This window comes from Microtus pennsylvanicus, chromosome 5 (genome assembly GCF_037038515.1).
Source record: "Microtus pennsylvanicus isolate mMicPen1 chromosome 5, mMicPen1.hap1, whole genome shotgun sequence".
NCBI classification, from domain to species: Eukaryota; Metazoa; Chordata; class Mammalia; order Rodentia; family Cricetidae; genus Microtus; species Microtus pennsylvanicus.
Window position 1 is genome coordinate 86,598,463 of NC_134583.1, and position 20,305 is coordinate 86,618,767.

At 42.4% G+C, this 20,305-nt stretch overlaps 1 protein-coding gene across 18 annotated transcripts in view; it reads right to left on the minus strand.

Moving 5' to 3' along the window:
* The window catches only part of Ppp6r3 (protein phosphatase 6 regulatory subunit 3), a 132,281-nt gene that overhangs the window by 13,804 nt on the left and 98,172 nt on the right, over window positions 1-20,305 (minus strand). For 4 of the 18 annotated variants that reach the window (XM_075972950.1, XM_075972949.1, XM_075972944.1 and 1 more), the window contains exons 15-20: window positions 13,994-14,080; window positions 9,633-9,712; window positions 7,933-7,987; window positions 7,040-7,170; window positions 3,678-3,799; window positions 320-473 (exon numbers count right to left, since the gene is read on the minus strand). In XM_075972950.1, the coding sequence (XP_075829065.1) occupies window positions 320-473; window positions 3,678-3,799; window positions 7,040-7,170; window positions 7,933-7,987; window positions 9,633-9,712; window positions 13,994-14,080 (629 nt within the window). Of the gene's footprint in view, window positions 1-319; window positions 474-3,677; window positions 3,800-7,039; window positions 7,171-7,932; window positions 7,988-9,632; window positions 9,731-13,993; window positions 14,081-20,305 lie in introns of all 18 variants that reach the window. The other 14 variants (XM_075972948.1, XM_075972946.1, XM_075972942.1 and 11 more) reach the window with 4 other exon arrangements.

The following is a 20,305-nucleotide window of genomic DNA, read 5'->3' on the forward strand; positions in this document are numbered from 1 at the left end:
AAAAACCTCCCTTTCGGGCAGTGATGGCGCACACCTTTAATCCCAGCACTCAGGAGGTAGAGGCAGGCAGATCTCTGTAAGTTTGAGGCCAGCCTGGTGTGCAACACAAAGAAACCCTGTTTTGGAGAAACAATTAACAACAAAAACCGCAAACCAAAAACCCTTCCCTTTCTGTTTTGCAGTGGTGCACAATCACATGCCCCAATCACACACTGCATACTGACTCTTACCCTGTTTGAGGCACCACAGAATATGCACAGTAAATGCACACCATCTACTTCACTCTGGAAAGGCTCTAAGACAGCACACACTTGCTCACCTCAGAGAGGATGTGAACTCTGAAAAAGAAGCCCAGCCTGTCTCTTTAGTCGGCATTGGCTCCTCTGTGCTCCAGACATCAGATCCCACTGAGTCTAAGGGGGCACCATGGGTGGTTTCCATGGGGACGTCAAAGTTGGCTGACCAGGTGGGTGCTGAAACGAAGGGAGGATTAGCATTTGGAGAAGTCAGTCCTTGAGTTTGACAAGAGACTCTCTTTCTAAGGCTGAGTGTGGTAGGGTGTGCCTGTCATTTCAGACACTTGGGAAACTGAGCTAGGAGAACTGTTTAAGACCAGGCAGGCCTTGGGGATCCTCAAAATGGAAATTATTTTTCAAAACCAGGTTAGCAGATGAGAAGAAAGTAGTTGTTATGGAAGAAAAATTAACATGGTGCCACTGAGGATGGGGCTAGCACACTCACTAGAGTGCAAGGTGACCCTTGTGACTTTTCATCGAGCAATTTGATTTCTAGGAATATTTTCCAATAGAAATATTATACAAAGCTATAAAGTACATACAAAAATTCTACCTAACAATTATTTTTTTTTTCTGCTCACCACATACAAAGTTCTGTTACTAATTCATAGGGTTGAGAGCTCTACTTCACAGTTCAGACTACAGGGGAAGGAATTCTGAATTCTTAGGATGTGTGACAGTCCTTCCCAGGGTAACTCCCCAGACCTAACAGCAGAAACTTCTCAAAACTCTGCAAACAACCCAGGAGAACAGTAGGCAGAGAGGTAGGTGTTTGAGCATCCACACATACATGTGGCACACACATTAAGAGTGTGGTGTCTCATCTCTACTGATAAAAAAGAAGCCTTTCCCAAACAGCAAGAAAATAAGAGGGCTGGAGAGATGGCTCAGAGGTTAAGAGCACTGACTGCTCCTCCAGAGGTCCTCAGTTCAATTCCCAGAAACCACATGGTGGCTCACAGCCATCTATAATGAGATCTGGTGCCCTCTTCTGGCCTGCTGGCATACATGGAAGGAATGTTGTATACATAATAAATAAATAAATCTAAAAAGAATTAAAAAAAAAAAGAAAAAGAAAATAGAAGGCTTCTGCTCTGCGGTGCTCAAGTAAACACAAATGTCATCCAGACATTCCCCTCAACATATAGCAGAGGCATGTTGTTTAAGTCATACCATCACACTTCCTTCTGAGACCATATGTCCATTATTCTCCACCCTCCTCAACACCAATTCCTTTCTTTTAAACCTTTTTTTCTTCCCAGTTTCTCTTTGGCTTTTTGAGACAGGTTCTGTAGCTCAAGCTGGCCTCAAACTTGCTGAGGAGATGGGAATGACCCTGAACTCATGATTCTCTTGCACCTCCCAAGTGCTGAGATTACAGGCATGTGTCACCATTTCCAGTGATTCTGGAAATCTCTTTAGGTTTAAAAAAAAAAACACCCTCTATCAGCTACAACAGGGAATGAATTTTAAGGCACTGCTAAATGGACGGCGTACACCAGTCCTTACTGACAGGGCTGTAATGGCTCCGAATGCATGAGACATCTAGACTACCTAGATCCAAACATCTCAAAGAATACAGCATTAAGACTAAGGGCAATGGACTGCTTGGTGGGGACAGATGAAAAGGCACCAGTGACCTGCTACACAACAGTGTGAATGTGCGAAGTCCCAGGGGCAAAGTCTAAGAGAAAGCAGCCCTGAAGATGCTCCCCTTCCTTCTGCTATTTCCCTACGACATCTTGGTTATCTAGTTCAGTTCTCTCATTACTGCTTTGAGTTCTGCCTGTCAGGAGCTCAGCAGTTCCCCACAAATTTCAGAAGGCAATTCTTGGGGACAGGAGAATGGCTCAGTACAAATTTTCTTGCAGAGGACCTAAAGCTCAGTTCCTAACACCTATATAGGGTGGCTCATAACTACCTCTAATTCCAGCCTATAAGCTCCAGGAGATCCCACAGCTCTGGACTTCTGACTCATGTGCACAGACCCACAAATAATACATGCATAGACATAACTAAAAACAAATACATTTCTAAAAGTCAACTCTTGGAATCACTACCCCATCCTGTTCCTGAGCCACACTCAACAGTTTGTGGCACTCTGCTTTCTTGCTGGCTGTTTTCCCTTTCAAATGACCTTGTCAGTGGCCCCAAAGCCCTGCCTGTTGCAGATCTCAGGGCACCCTGCTCAGGAGTGCTAACTACTTCCAGGAGGCACCAAGCAGAGGGCAAAGACTGTGGCAATTCATCATTACTGGCCTGATACCTGGCACACAAAACCATGTGCATTTGAACCCAAGGGCAGGGAAGCCTAGGCCCTGTGTCTGAGGACACAGACCTTCTTGACTGGAGAATGAGGAGGCTGCTTTCAGATCAGAGCTTTGTAGGAATTTGTGGATGATGCTAAAGGCATGTTTGGTTGTGCGGTTTCACAAAGAACCAAGGACATAAATGCTGCTTTGGGTGACAGGGAACTGGTCAGGCTTTGGGAAAGTCTTCAATCATATCATATAATACCCACCCCATCCATTTTTAAAAGGCAGCACAATCAACTCTTCTAGTTAGTAAGCAGGAGGGCACAAATGTGGACCAGCTGAACAAGGCTAAGGTTTGGACTTTCACAAATAAACTGTGAAGAAATGTTAAAAACTGAGCTTAATTTGGCTCTAGTGGTGCATTTCATTGATGACTCCATATTATTTCTTCATTTCTGTAGCCTGTCTCTGTTATTTTTAAACACACACACATACACACTTTTGTTATGTGTGTGCAGGGTGTCTTTGTGTATAGGTGCCCATGGCAGGCAGAAGCGAGCATCAGATCCCATGGAGTTTGAGGCAGTTGTGAATGACCTGAAGTCAGCACTGCGAACTGAACTCAGGTCCTTGGCAATGGCAGCATGTGCTCACAATCACTGAGCCACCTCTCCAGCCCCAGTCTGTGGCTCTTCCACTGCTGCTACAGTATCAAGCCCTGGAACTGGAGGGAGGTGGGGGCGGACGGACATGTTCTCTAGCTAGACTTGTGAAGACGATGTTCAACCACCCCCAAGTATATATAACTTGTCCTGCCCTAGGAAAGATCTAGAAATGCAAGCCTGTAATGACACAGTGGTGGGAACAATGCTTTTACCTCAACTGTGCTTCAGAGGCCATCTCAAATGCCACAAGCCATTCTTTTGCCAATTTTCAAAGACAGGCAATTTCTCTCCACACATCCCCCATTTTTTGTTTTGTTTTGGTTTTTGAGATAGGGATTCTCTATAGTTTTAGCTGTCCTGGAAATAACTCACTCTGTAAAGCAGTAGGGCCTCAAACTCACAGAGATAAAACCAGGCAATTTCAAGCACTAGAACTAACTCAAAAGGTCAGGGTGACTCACGCTCGTTCAGGTCCACCTCCATCTTGTCCTCTGTGTTTGCACTGCTGGACTCAAACAGGTCTTGTTTGGCCCCGTCTTCCTCTTCCGAGTCTGTACTTTCTTCGCTGTCTGTACTGCCAGAGCTACAAAACAACACTGCAATATTTAAGCTATTTAATCAGCGACCAGCCATGTCCAAGAAAACATTAAAAGGACATCTTCAGTGTAAAGACACACTGCACTTCAGCTGATCTCTGCCTGCCTACGCCATTTCACAAAGGGAAGGCTCTGTATGTGCCAAGGGTATTAAGTATCTTTCCAGACCATTTGTTCTGTTTTTTTTTTTTTTGAGGCAGAGACAGGGTTCCTCTTTGTAGCCCTGGCTGGCCTCGAACTTAAGAGGTCCGCCTGCTTCTGCCTCCTGAGTGCTGGTATCTTTTCTTCTCATCATCTTCTATATACTATCTTAGGATGCTGTAAAAAAATTTTTTTTAATTGGGAAAAAAGATGTCCGAGTTCCTGATGTGACATCTTACAGGCAGCGTATTCCCCACCAGCTGTGGCAGTACATGTATTCTTTCCCAGCATATGTGAAGCTGAGGCAAGAAGTTGCTTTTGGTCATGGTATTTTATCACAGCAAGAGAAACCCAACTAAAACAGAAATTGTACCAGAGAATGGAGTACTGCTGTGACATACCTCACCATATTTTGAAGAGAATTACAGAAGGATTTTAGAACATTGAGCTGGAAAAGTTGTTGAATGCTAGGGTTTAATAGGCTATTCTGTGTGAGTCTGAAAGAATGTTGAGAGCTATGCAGAATGATGGAGGCCTGGCCTGTGAAGCCTGAGAAGTAAGCAAAGACTGTATCTAGGGCATTCGATATTTTGTATTAAAAATCAGTGAATCAGTGGTTTTGGTCAATTGGGGCTCAAGAACTGGCTTTGAATAAGAAAAGACCAGAACCGCTAAAGTGAAACCTTCGCTTTGCTGGGACAATTAATATGAATCCAACATAACGGAATCAAAATCTTCTGGGAAGTTCTTCTGTATGGATTTAAGAACCAACTTGTAAACAGTTATGAAAAACCACCTCTCAGGATTCTGTAGAATGCTGTGTGGATCTCATGGAAGCACGTGGGGAACTAGAGCTGACTAATGGTTATCTCCAGCTTATCAACAATCACAGGTTTTTGAGTCCAGTGTGCCAGCCTTTAGAGCTGTGTATCTTACCTTTTACAGTATTATGAATAGCATCATTTAGTAACTTCAACAGTTCCAGTAGGGAAGATATAATTATACTGATCATGAGCAGAGAGACTTTGCTAAATGAATTTGAACTTTCCTATACCCAAGAAAACTTTCTGACTCCCCAAGCCTTGGTCTTATACCGGAGTGCTAACAGGCCTGCCTGACAAGAAGTTTTAGGATAGAAACTTAAGCCTAACAAATACAGTACTGTTCATACTATATGCTCCCCAACCTTTTCCTTAATTATGGTTCTTTGTATCATTCAAAGATCATTTAGGTTGTCATTGGCACATAAGCTGTTCATTATCTCTTATTTTCAGTCTTTTGATTGTCTGTCTAACCTCTACTGACATCAACACTCATTCCTGCCATAGTTTATACCTTTTCTTGCGCATTGGGAAACTTATGACAATGATCTTCTCAAAAAGAAACTTCTAGCTTCCTCTGTTGCTTTTTTTTTTAATATTTATTTATTTTGTATACAATATTCTGTCCGTGTGTATGTCTGCAGGCCAGAAGAGGGCATCAGACCTCATTACAGATGGTTGTGACCCACCATGTGGTTGCTGGGAATTGAACTCAGGACCTTTGGAAGAGCAGGCAATGCTCTTAACCACTGAGCCATCTCTCCAGCCCCATGTTGCTTTCGTTGTAGTTCAGATTCTACTCTAATCTTTATACTAGATTACTTGGCTTTAATTTGCTCATTTTCTATTTTCTTAATGTATAAACCAAGGCCACTGATGCGAGATACTTTTAATTTAATGTATCCAATTATTTCCCACATTCTGCTATACTGACACTTTATTTTCCTTCAATTTGAAAAACCATGAAGTCTCCTCACCCACCTTCCAGTTTCATTATGTATGCGAGGGCTGGCCTAGAGCTCACTCACAATTTTGCACTAGTTCCCAAGTTAAGGTAACAGGCATGCGCCTCCATATCCAGTTCCTACAGACAATTTAACTCTTCTATCAGAAGCTTTCAGAATTTTCTCAGACTTGCTTTTATGGTCTGGATGTGGTCTTTTGTTGTGTTCTTTTCCTTGGCAGAATATCTATTTTATAAAGGTGCAAGTAGTACATGCTGGAAGATGGTGTGGTTCAAGCAGTCTAATTAGCAGGCATGAATTTTGTCTATTTCATTAATTACCAAGAGGAGTGCTGAATGATCTGCCTGCAACTCAATTTGTTCACCACGCTTTGCATTTGCAGTTCTATCCATTTTTGTCTGTTTAATTTGAAACTGTGTCATTTGGTAAAAAGCAGTTTAAGACTGTTATGTCCTCTTAATGAACTGACCTCCTTGACTTTTTGGAGGAGGGAAGGAAGAAGGCAGAGAGCAAGCACATGTGTGTATGCATGCATTCGTGTGTGTAGAGAACAGAGGCTGACGTAGGGGTCTCAGCAGTTCACTTTATTTTTTAAAAAGAATTTTCTCACTGAACTCAGAGAAGGTGGCTGATTGGCTAAACATTACTGTTGGACAGAGATGGTTCAGTGGGTAAAAGTGCTGTGTGTCAAGCCCGATGAACGGAATCTGATCCCAGGACCCAAACACTCAAAGGAAAAAACTGGATCCTGAAAGATGCCTCTGACTTGTACCCATGCATGTGCTAAGGAACACATGTGTAAGCACACACGTGCACAACCTAAATACATAGATTAAATAAAAGTTCTTCACTAGCTACCTGCAAAGGAGACCCAAGTTAAAAGGAGGGGGGCACAGAGTCACAGTGCATGCTTCCTACGTAAAGAGATTTTTAGGATAGCTTTACCTGCCATGTTCTTGGAAAGACAGAGGTGGGCTGGCCCATCCTCTTGTTATTTTTTGCTTGTCTATTTACTTAATGTGTATGTGTATTTTGTTTGCATGTATTTCTGGGCCAAAAGAGGCCAGAGAGGGCAATGGATCCCTTGGAACTGGAGTTATAGGTGGCTATGAGCTGTCATATGGGTCCTGGGAATCGAACTGATGTCGTCTGTGCTCTTAACCACCACTGGGTCATCTTCTCCAGTGGTCTGTCCATTCTTAAGAGCATTTTTCTGGACGAAACAAAGCACTGGCCTTGGGTTCAGCTTACATTGGTGGCGCCATGTGCAAATCTCTTGCTGTGAGACGCTACGGCTCACCTGGACCTCCTCTGGGATTCTGGAGTAAAAGCAATGTGTTTCTCTTCCCAGATATCTTCCTCATCAGAGCCGCCATCGTCAAACTGCTGTATCCGTTCTTTACAACATGCTTCAAACAGGGCAATATTTCCCTACAGAAAAAAAAAAGGTAAGCAAAAGAGAAAATACAACTAAAATCAGAACTACTAAAGCCAGAACTGTTTTCTCTCCCAAATTACCAGTGAAAACTGTTTTTCCCCCATTTGCTTTTTGCAAAAAGGTGCCATCACATATAACCAAATAAAGCATAAAAATAGAATGCTAGCTTCTATGTAAATAATATAAAAATTCCCAACAAAGACTGGACTTTAAACTGCATGTAAAAGGTCTGGATACACTCTCCTCATGAGTTTTCTTATATCTCACGAGCCAACCCATTTCATTCTGAGCTTCCTTTTTGCACCAGAGATAAGTCTTCAATATGACAAACAAGGAAAGGCCTGGATCCCTCCCGCCTGCTGCTACCAGCCCAGGAAGCCATGAGGAGCTGCTGATAAAAGTACTTTCTCATGATACTCAACCTAAAATCAAGACAGCACCATTAAAATGCCACAAATGTCCTATCTATAGAGAAACCTGGCAGAGACTGATATTGATCCAATCTAAGTTCTTTTCTTACAAAAGAGACGGGAAACCAAGGTCAAATGTCTATGGTGCAATCACAAGTGACCAGGGTCCCATTAGCTTAGTCACAGGTTGTAAATTACTGCTTGCAGGTTCAGGCAGACATCATGACCAGGTGACACTTTAACACACCTGGGATGTAGGATCCCAGAGTACAAAGGGGCCTTGGGCACAGGGCAAACAGTCAGTGCAGCAGCACATCCCTTACAACAGGAAACTTTCATACTTACACTTTCATTTGTATTGAGAGTAAAGTTGATGTCTGATACTCGATCAAAAGAAACACTGTAAAGAAAGTATAAGAATTGCTAATCACCCATAGGTGGCTATAAACAATGCTCTGAAATTCTCAGAATTTGAAGTACTTAAATTATCATTGCAGTCCCCATCAGTAATACGCCCACCTACGTTGCTGTGTTCAACTGTGCCCTCCCTGGTACTAATGAATGGATACAGAGGACAGCTGGGATGGGAGCCTGTTGAGATGAGGATGTGAGCTCCCTGACAGCCTTTCTACAATGTATTTCTATCTTCTATGCCAATTATGGTTCCAGGGATCATACCAAGAAAACCAAGAAAAAAAAAACTTCCTAATAACCATGCCCAAACACTAAAAAGCACAAAAACACTGTCATACATGAAACATAGGGCAATCCTGTCATCGTGCCTCCATGACAGTGAGGGGTAAATGCAGTCATAATGAGCTACACTACATGACTGTCAGCGGTGGGACAATGTCATCAATCTTCAAAGCTCAGTTCTACCCAGTCACCAGCCCAAGCACCGTATTCTGAAAGAGAATGCCAATTCTCAACCAGTAACACTTAGAAGAGTCCAGATGGAAAATCCAAGATGTCGAGCAGGGATGGGGTGAGGATGGTGTGTGTGCATGTGTGTATTTTGACTCTGCAATAGATTGCTAACGTGGCAAATGTATAAATGCCTTATGCAGTGTTTGTTCTTGTTCATTCTGGACAGAAATCAGTCAATGTGGAGGGCAGCTGGATGCCTCAGTGCCTGCTGTTTGCAGTAGAGCCTCTGCTCCACAGTGCCAGAAGTATGCTGTCAAAAGACTTTAGCTTCCCAGACTGCAAACTCAAAAAAAAAAAAAAAGCCTATAATGGTTAAAGTCCAATACTTATTGCAAACTACTATTACGTGTCACAGTGGACTCAGTGAGAGTCACTGCCTGAGATCTAATCACAGTGGCTTAAATTTTTCCTTCACCCCTGTTCTCAATAACCCATGATCCTCATGTTGGGATGCCAATCTCCTGTACATTTCCATCCACTGCTTTGCCACAGTTTCTAATTCCCTCTCTGCCTTTGACCCTGAACACAAAACAATGGTTAGAGTGCTTTGCTCTTGGAAAATAACCCAGACATCCTTACAGGGACTCCCCCAGAGCAGAAAACACATGTAAGCAGGGTTGATCTACTGCCCTGGTCATCTGCTGGAACGCAGTACTCAACAATAAACTATACAATGAGTGATACCTGTAAGCAGATAGCAAACATGGAAAGGAATTACTGAATTACTTGCAGTAATGCCATTGCATATGCTAAAAAGAGCAGAACAGTGGCTGGGGTCTTTATAAAAAGGGTAAGTGGAGGGCAAGGGCAGGCACCTATGGCACCAGATGCTTAGAAAGCTGAGGCAGGAAGATGCTTGAGCTCACAGCTTCAACACCAGTAAGGGGCAAAGCAGTAAGACTCATCTCAAAAACAAAGATCACTTGCCCCTGACCCTGCAGGGTTCCTTGGAGTGTGTCCCTTAGCTGTTGAACTAATTAGCCAGGTACAAAATTGTATGCTGCAAATAAACAGGGTGGACCTCCCAACTCAGGGATTTACAGAATCCAAGAAGTCAGGAGATTGGCAACACTTCACAAAAAGCTTGTGTCACCAAGGAAACAGGAGAATATACTCACTTGCCAATGTCGTCTTGATCTGCAAACTTCTCATCGTTGAAGCCAAACTGGTCAATAAAATTGGACGTCATTTGTTGCATCTGATAATCAGAAAAGGCCTGGCAATCCCAGGACCAGTGACAGTGACATCATGATTCTAATGACATTCTATACATTATTTGCCCATTTGTGTTCCAGAAACCACTTTAATTCACACAGCCATGTGGCTTTAAAAGTTGGTGTGTTTTTCTTTAAAAAAAAGAAAAATCAAATAATTTCAGACACATTTTACCCCAAAAGGGGGAATTTTGAAATGTGATACACAAATTGCTCCATTACACATCATAAAGAAATACTTAAGTGATCTCACTAAAAAGTGACAATTATAAATAGTCTCTGGACAGATAACAGATAACTGGGTAACCTTAGTGTGAAGAGGTGAGAGACACATAAGTCTGAAATTATCAGAAGTACCATCATCTCCAAACACAACCAACAGCACCCTAAACTATAACACACCACCCACAATTTCCCACCCTCCCCTGGTCCCCACCATATCCCCACTCCCATCCACCATAGCAAAAACAGCATCAAAGGAAGAAAGACTGATGGACATAATCACGACCCTACAAATGAAATGCTGGTCTAAGTCTTGGAGGCTGGGGACAGTCTGAGATAAGGAACACTTACTTCTTCTATACAACCTACCTGAGAAATGGGGCAAGAAGTTTTAACCTCATTAGAAATTGTTCAGAAAAGCCTGGAATACTGCAAGGTCTACAGAAGAGGCAATTCTATTCCATCAGGCTCAGGTGAGTCTTCCCAATTGGAAAATGGGGGAATCTTATACTGGGGCCCAATCCAAGTGCTGACAGTCTACTGATGACATCAGGAAACATGCCCTCGCTACACAAAGACACCAAGTGCAGCCTCACTTCCTCCCTCTCATCCAGACAATGAATACAGGACCACAGGGTCACCCTGTGAGTACCACATGTGGTCAAAGACAGAACCAGAAGTGGGACCCATGTAACAGCACAGAGGGCTTTTGAGGTGACTGGCTGCAAAGGAACAATTGATTGATTTCTCCTTGGTTCTCTACCTCAGCAGAGCCCACAGACCCCACCCTCCACTGCACAAATACATCTGTCATTCATCTTGACCACACTAACTCTTATAGCAGGGAATTATGGCATGGATAATCTAAATAGTATGTAATTTAAAAGTAAACATTATGTTTGGCTTTGGAAGTAATATTTTGCTCAGGTGTGAAAACAAAACAAAAACAAGGAAAACCTAACCAACCCAAGACTCACTTTCCTCTCAAGCAAGACAATACCCTCCCCAATCAGGCTCCTAGAGATGGCATGACATGAGTTCGTGGGTGTATGGGGACAGTGAGCAGCTGGCTACGAGGCAGGCATTCACAGTGTACCCAAAGAGGTGGTGTGGCAGGACTGTACTGGGTAAGGTCTGGAGAGCAGCTGAAGTAGTCACGGGAAGTTGATTAGAGCAGAAGAAAAGGAAAAAGTTCTAGAACTCTGGGGAACAAAGTAAAATGAGACAGTCACATCAGCAAAAGGACCTGGAGCCTCATTGCTTATAAGGCAAAACAGATGCTTGATACTTCCCAGGTGTATAAAGGACCCATGGGTCATCTGTTGAGCAAACAACATAAGATGGGCTATAGATTTATCTAGACTAGAATTTCAGAGCAAGGCAAGGGTCCCTCCTAGATGCTCTGTTTAATGTAGTCATTGGCTTTCTTCAAACTCTTCATGCCACTTGTAATACAATTCTTTTGGATATAACTGAGAAGAAATGTTCCTTGAAGTTCAACACTTCACCAGTAAATATACAACAGCAAATACACTGCAAATGTATGTATACATACATGTACATAACACAGATACATTCACATGTACCCACATATACTTTTTACTTGTCAATCCTATGCACCTAGACAGAGCTATGGCAACTGACAGAAGACGGGATCAGAGACTTCTCTGTTCTCGGTCTAGCACAGCTTCTGAGAAAAGGACTTCCTGTCTGTGTTGGCTTTCTATATAGAAGCCAACAAGGCCAAAGTGAAGGGCTGTACAGTCTACATGCAAGAGTGCTAAAAATTCACATGTCCCAGCCTGGAAAGCAACACACATGGCTATAATAACATTAAGGAGTACTGTCAAGTACTGCCATCCTGGAGAGGGTGGGGACAGATCTCTAACAGTACTGCCATCCTGAGCGCTGAAACTGCTCTGAACTGAGTCTGACTTATCCCAAGCCTGCATGTGATATGGGGTGCTAGAGGTGTCAGCTTACTTCTGACACCTGTCCATCCAGTACAGGGGAAGAGCTTGTTTCCTCCTCACCTCTGGGAAGCAAAGTTGGGGCACACTAGGAACCCAGAAAGTACTAGAGCAAAACAAAACTAACAGAGACACACACATTATAAGACACTGGCTCACTGCTCAGGCCCACATCTGTGACGGGGTACCTTGTAAATGACTGTCCTGCATTCTGCACACTTAGGGGCTCTGAGAAGGAAGCCCAACTTTAAATAGGAAAGAGAAATTTAGCAACCTGTTATCTACAGATAGACATTCTGCCGCCACTGGAGACTGTGACACTGCTGATGTTAGGTTAACCTAGACCCTCTTTCTCCAGAAACACACTTATATCAGATTAATTTCAAAACAGTCCATGATTGGTTCATAATTTAAGTATGCAAAAAAGAGCCACTGCAAGCATGTTAATCAGAGTAACCAGCGATTACTTCCTATATAGAGAGGTTACAGGCAAGGAAGAGAGCCCCTAAGCTGAGGGTCCTGGCCAGGGCTATGTCAGGAAACCCCAGTTTTATAACTGAACTGAATGAGAAAACATCCCAAAACAGACATGGCTCTAGAACCAGGTATTAAAATAAATGAGACAACCCACTTTCTACATGCCTAGAAAAAACATCTAGATTGGATCCGTACTGTAAGTTTAGGCATATGCAAAGTCTTCAGTTTGATTTAGAGTAGAGAGAGGATATGTATAACAAAGTTTACCAACATAGTTAGGAAGATATTCAAAGCATCCTTTTTCTCTTTATGTATTTTTAAAATTACTTAGTGTGTGTGCATGTGGAGGTCAAAGTCCTCTGACTCGTCAGTTCAGTTCTCTCCTTCCACCATGTGGGTTCTGGGGATCAAACTCAGCTCTGCAGACTTGGCAGCATCTCAATGGCTGAGCCACCTCACAGGCCCAGGCATCTTTTTCTTAATACTAGATTTTAACAGGTACAAACCACCTTCATAGGTCTCAACCAGGCTTTGTTCTAGAGTTATAGCAATGCATCTGGGCTCATGCCTGGTCAAGCTGATTGTCTGAATATTCTATGGTATAAGTGGGACAGTATTGGGCACTGACAACAACACAGAGCTGCTTGTAGCACAGTTTGTTGTGCTGGGCTCCTAGGTAGTCAGAGCTTCTTAAAAAAGCAAGATGTGTGCTTTCCAAGAAAACACAGCTTCTCCACTAACTTCAGGGGAATGGCTGCGAACCAAAGCTAGTGTCAAGAAACATAGTGAGACCAGCAAGTACTAAATTTTCATCTTTCTGTCTGGGAAAGACTAAACTTCTTCAGCATCAAAAGCAAGCCAATTGCTCAGTTGCAATACTGGAATGTGATGGGCATGCAACTTGGAAGCAAAAAACAGCTATGCAAGAGAATTAGAAGCTTCATACTGCGCTGAGACTGAGAAAGAAGCCAAGCACCTGCCAGTAAAAAGTGGTGGTGAACAGAATTGTGGAGCTGGCCATCTACTTCTATTTTGAACTCTTAAACTCAACCCCTAGTAGAAACATAAAACCAACTGTTAGATTTCTAAGAATAACCAAAAGTATGATAAGTTAGTACATATCAATATCAAAATCCTGTTTTTGCCAGAAAAATTAAATGTAGTTAACACATGGAGACAAGTTGGGGGCAGGAGTGTCAAGAATGATTCGTATTAAAACTTCATTTAGATGCTACACAACACAATTAAACTGCGCTGAGGGAAGATTATCTAGATTCTGTTTTCTGTCGCTCTTAACCAAGGTCTCTGCCATGCATGTAAGTGACAATGCAGTGCCATTAAGGTCTGCACAGTGAGCATGTGAAGTGACCTGCTATTTTACTTGTTGCATGTAGTGCTCATTCCTCATTCTCACTCAGGAACACAACAGTATAAGCCCATCTGGCAAGTCCCCAGCTCTCCCTGTTTAAATCATTTTTGCCTAATTGGTAGCAACCCCAAACCACATTCTAACACAGTGACAGATGCTGACTCCCAAGGGCAGCTAAACTATGCATTAAGATAAAAATAAATAGCAAAGCTTTAGGTGTGACTCACTTGCTGCAAAGAGGAATCCTGTGAGAAACCCGTGTCTTTAAAGTCAATTTCATCATCACTGGATGAATGAATATGGCAGGTTGTAACCTATATGCATAAAAATGTAAAAAACTATTTAACATAGAAAAGTGGTGGACATTTTTATCAGCATTTTTTATGGAAAAAATATCACATTCAATTTTTGTTTCGATGCACTAAAAACCAAAAAACCCCAGAAATAGCAGTCAGGTTGTCAAGCACACCCAGTCAATGTAGAGTCCACTCTCTGGCTGCACACCCAGCTGGCTGGTGGTTCCACTCCTCAGGACTAGCATCCCCAGGAATCACACAGGAAGGATGAATTATTCCATTCAAGGGGGAAGGCAGAAGTAATACTACAGTGTGCAGATGAACTAACACATATGTCAGGCCTGTGGGTAAAACACCACCCTAGGGATCACTTATGAGTCACTACAGAGATCAGTTTATAGATAATCATTTCACTTCAGTCTTGACTTTTCTACCTATACCAAAACAACAACAACAACAACAAAAAAAAAAAAAAAAAAACCACTAGTCACAAATGCTAGTTAAGTCAACAGTCCCCTGACTAATAAAAGACCCTCTGAAAATGTGACCTCTCTGCCCCATAGAGAGTAGTAAACTCTCAAAAACTAAGAAAAACACCAACATGAACTATTCACCATTCATGGCCAAGTGATGCTTGATAATCAGAAATGTGCTGAAAGAGGTTAAGGTAAGCACAGATCTAGCACTGCACTGAAAATAGCCCTCACTGTTAGCACCTATGAGAATGAACAGTCAGTGAAATTCTACAAGTGTTATACTTTTGAAGGTCACTTACATTGAACTCTCTAGAGTTCCTTATATTGTTTTACTATCTAGTCTAGGCTTGCTTCAGGATCAGATCTACCTGCCTCACTCAGCCTCCCAAGCGGTAGGACTACAGGCATGTGGTTCCATGCCTGTTCTTCTGTGCTTTTGAGTATTCTAGGTAGAGGTAAGATGTAAGTGTTCCTCTGCCAAATCTAAGGCAACTTCATAGCCTGCCATTAGCAAACCAGTACACACCATGCCAGGTCAATGTGTATTTGGGGCATAACCAAAGTAGAGGGCAGAGAAACGGGACAATTTGAAGTTAGCTGCCATGAATGAAGAGAGCCGAAACTTAGCTGCTTCCAGGAGCTTTGTCTAAGTGCAACTATGGTACAAAGAAACCTTAGGCCAGTGATTCTCAACCAATGGGTCACAACCCGTTGAGGACATAAATATTTACATTATGATAACAGTATCAAAATTTCAATTATGAAGTAGCAATGAAATAATTTTATGATTGGGAGTCACCACAACATGGGGAAATATATTAATGGGTCACAGCTGAAAGAGGCTGAAAACCACTGCCATAGGCTTTCCCCCCATAAAAATAAGAGTAAATCATACCATTAAACAAAGAGGACACTTTTGTGGGGCAACTAGAAAGAAACAGACATGTGGCTCCTTTGAAGCACTTTCCTCCAGGGAAGTGTTTATAATGTCCCCACTTTGGAGTCGGGCTCTCCTTATGTAGGCTAGGCAGGCCTTGAACTCAGGAGTCTTTTGCCTCAACTAACATTATTACTACACTCAGTTTACAAGGTCTTCTCCAAAGACAGTTTAGCTAATTATTAATAGCACAATGCATGCAGACCTTCAGCTGTGAGTTAGTGGAGGGTGTGACTCTGAGGTCATCCATACCATAATTTAATTTCACTTAATCTGAAAGAATTAATAAGCAAACTAAAGAGAGGGTTTCATTGCCTCATAGGGGATCAGAATTCCAACCCACTCACCACCAGCTATGTGTAGCCTGAGTTCCTGATCTACATCACAAAGCCCTTCTGAGGCATCTGAAGCTCAGAAATGCCACCTTCACTTCTTCAGCTAAAACCCTAGGCTGTTCACAGCTGCCCAGCCACCCTCACAATGTAAACCTGATCAACCACTCTTCACCAAACCTACTACCAGCTACTGAGTGGGTTAATGAATAATGCCAGTGAAGCAGCTTACCCTGTAGTCTGTGTTCAGCCCAGAAGTCACAGAGAGCTTCCAAAAGTGTACATAGATTTAAGTTACTTTTTACTTCTAAACCAAGTGGTTTCTCATCTTAATACAAAGTCAAGGCCTCACTGCTTGTCTTCACTTCCACCCTTGTTTGCTATCACAACAGCTACAGCAGACTCTATACTCACCCCTGCACACAACTGCAGTCTCTCCTCTGGGGTCTTTGCACTTTGCTTCCCTCTCTTTGGCTATATTAATGTAGCTGTAATAAATTTTTCCTTGAGCAGTGTTTAAAAAAATTTATTATGTACGTACATGCGCGCATGTTACAAGTGCCATAACACATGTATAGAGGCCAGAGGACAACTGTTTAGTCAATTCTGTCCTTCCATATTTACAAGAGTTCTAGAGATGGAACTCAGGTCTCCAAGGCTTCCTTGCCTGCTGAGCATCTCACCAGTCGTTTGACAACCTATATCCGAACCTTCCCAACTTGCTTCCTGGCACTAGCTCCTCAGCACTATGACATAGAACAGGTCATTCAACAAAGTGCTGCTTCTAAAGTGTTTCTCCCCTACTTGGTAAGTACTAGTATCTTCTATGATTGGCACTGCAGGCACTTGAATGTCTACAATAACCAACACTAGCAAGTCATTAAATGACACTCTTGCCAAGGTCAACATGTCAGTGAATGACAGCTGCTGCAGGACTGAAAAGGCAGCTCCCAAGGTAGCACACTCTTTCACAATAGCAGTCAGCATTGCTAATGTGTCAAGAGAATGAGCAATGGACTGACCGTACCCCAAGACTCCAAAGGAACGAACACCCTAAGCACGAGGAGAATGCTGAGTGAGGAGCTCATCAGCAAGAGGTGCCACCATAAGTTCCTTACTAGGGACTCTCGGCACCTGACAGCTCCAGGGCTGGGGACATTCTTGCCTTCAGCCTAGCTAGTAGCTACATAGGCAACAAATTCACACAAGTGTGTGCCTATCACTACACACCACCTCTAGGCCCTGTCTGTCAATGCTGAGAAAGAAACAGCATTGCTTCTAAAATACTCTCTTTGCTGGAGGGATAAGCAAAAACTGAGACAAATCCAACTTCTCAAAGTTAGTACAAAACATTTTCTAGTTTTCATTTTTATCTAAGTCCTTGCCAATTTTTAAAATTCACAATTCTTTGTATCTAACTAAAACATGAAATCTTAAAGTTGGGTATGGTGATGCATGCTTATAATCCAAACATTTGAGAGGCTGAGGTAGAACGATTAGAGTTTAAGGCCAGCATGGGCTACAAAATGAAACACTGCAAAAACAAAACCAACCCAACAACCCAGCCCAATCACCCCAAATTTAACATTCCAGCTCCCTCACATGAACACCAGCAGCACAGGACCAACTACACATATACTTTGGCTTCATTCTAAATGAAGGGCCTGAAAGACTGGAGATTTCTCCATCTCGGAGCCAAGTTAGAATACTGCAGTGGACATCACAGAAGCCAAGGCCCACACAGCTTACACTGATACAGTGGGGGCAGTAGGACAAGTGTGGTAGCAGCTACCCTTATGTGAACAAGAAAATATTAAAATATGCCAAAGCAACATACCAACATAGTGACTTCAGCTATGAATACTCCTCAACGGTGTAGAGATTTATGAGCCACAAAAGCAACAAGGTAAGTAGCAAATCTAGTCATCTACTTGGTGAACTCAATTAATACCCAAATGACATCTCCAACAGTGAATGTGCTTTTACTAAGGCCACACACTACATTCACAGGCACTGTCACTTACTCAAGGATAAACAAGGCCCACAGTATTTACCAAATTATATTTATAACAGTATTCTACAGTAGCCTACTGCCCCCTAGAACATGTACCTAACCCTACCAAAGTAAACTGAATATAGTCTGGGCTGGAATATAACCTGAAGGAAGTAAGTAAAACCTCTTTGGTGACTAGACTAATCCTTAAAATCTTTAAGAAAGAAAAGGCCTTAAGCCAACCCAAAAATGCCAGTGCAGCAAATTCTTGGGAGAGAGGCTAATCCAACAGGACATCAGCATGCTTTGGTATTCTTTTATTAATTCATTATTTTTGTGTGTTTGAATGGTACACACAGGACATACACGTGGAAGTCAACTTATGGGGAGTTTATTCTCTGCATCCACTGTGTAAGTTCTGGGAATCAAACCCTGGCAGCAGGAGCTTTATCCATGGAGCCTCCTCACTGGCTTCTTTGAAGGCTTCTCCCAAGGTCATCTTACTGTTTAATACCTCTGTGGTTTAGGTATGATTACATCTAAAGGAGAATGGAACTGTACTTTGAGTGAAAGATGGTGTTCATACCAGCTTTCTCTCAATGTGGAATGGCTGTAAATGTCCACCACTCAGTATTTATAAAATCTCTGCAGGCCTACTGATTCTCGTGAATGAGCTGAGGAAAGTGTAGGCAGCAATGACACCCTTCTTTACTACAGTCTGCTCTCAAACAAATCTTCTGCAGTTACCCAAGATTACAGTTGTTTTTCTTTCTTTTTGGGGATGGAAGTGGTGGCGAAATAGGAGGGAGATGCTTCTTGTAGTCTAGGCCTCAGTCTTGCAAAGTAGCTAAGGCTGGCCCTAAACAACTTGTGGGGTTTTTCTGTTTTTGCACCTGTGTTTCTGTATGTGCAGTGCATGTCTATGTGTGGGTACCGTGGAGGTCAGAGGTTAGGACCTGGAGCTCACCATTTCCATCAGGCTGGGATCCTCCTGACTCTCCCCTGATGCTGGGTTATAGGTATGTGCTGCCATGCCCAGGTCCTGGGGATTGAATGCAGATCCTCATGTTCCCACACCAAGTGCTCTATATAATGAGTCATCTGCTAGCCCTAGCCTTGAACTTGCAATCCTCCTGTGGATTATAGGTATGAACTGATGTCCCACAGAAAAAGTTTTTTTTTTTAAAAAGCTCAGTAACAAGCTTTAAGTGGACATTTTTGACATCTATCTTTTTTAAAAATCAATCACAGACTAGGCAGAGCTACATCATAAGACTCTGTCTCAAAAAAGAAACAAAGTCAATCACAGGTGGATAATTTTAAAACTGTCTGAATCAAAATACTCCTTTATATATAAAAAACAAAGGACATCTTGGTAGCTGCATCACTACAGTATGATTGAAGTGGGAACCCAACTGGAATAAAACATCACAACACTGAGGACAGTGCCACTCTTCACAGCAGCCAACTACTAGCTGGGGTGGTTTCAAACCAAGTCTCAATTGTTTTAACCAACTGACTAGCACAGAGAGGCCGAAACCCAGATATGTAATAGTTTTATAAAAAACTGCCCATCCTGCTGGCCAGCACTGTTGAGTGTGGGTTTGTCTTCCATGCAATGGCGCACATACGGGAGCCTTCAGACCTACTGTAACCACATCACAAAGCTCCCTTATACAGTCATCTCTTTTCTTTTCGTTACTTCCTAATTCTGTATTAACCCCACCTTAAAAAGTCATTACTTGGGACTGAAGAGAGGGCTCAGTGGTTAAGAGCACTGGCTGTTCTTCTAAGGACCTGGGTTCAATTCCCATCAACCACATGGCAGTTCACAACTCTCTGTAACTCCAGTTCCAGGGGATCTAACACTTTCACACCAATGCACATGAAATAAAGTTAAATAAATATCTATAAAAGCCATTACTCCACTATTCCAGTCAATGGAGAAGCAAAGGTCTATGCAGAGGGACACAGGATGACCCACTGACTCTGTAGCTCTTATCTGAAGAGCTGCCTCCTGCTACAGAACTAATTTGTTAATGATTGAGTATTATTTTAAGAAACTCAAGGAACAGTGGCTAGTGCTGAACAGTACTTCTCAGTCAGGCCACCACCTGATCACCAGGTGCCACATCTGCAAAAACTATAACAAAACAATACTCACCTTAAAACTTAATATTTAAAAAAAAAATTCCAAAGTCCAATTTAATTTTAAAAAATTATCAATGCCATTATCCCCTGGCTGAAAATACCAATTCAGTTCACCATTCTAAAGCTGAAGTTCCCGAGTCATCTATAAATCTCTCTTCCAAAATGGTCATAAAGTGGGAATAAACTTAATTCTATAACAACTAGGAGCATCCATAGGAGTTGGGGTTCTAATCACTCAGTAGCAACATGAGGCCCAATGTACAAAGCCACAGAACAAGAGAAAGGCAGAAGATGGTGCTGAGGTGCTTACGGACAGAACCCAGGTGAGACAAGACACTAATATGGACTGTCGTG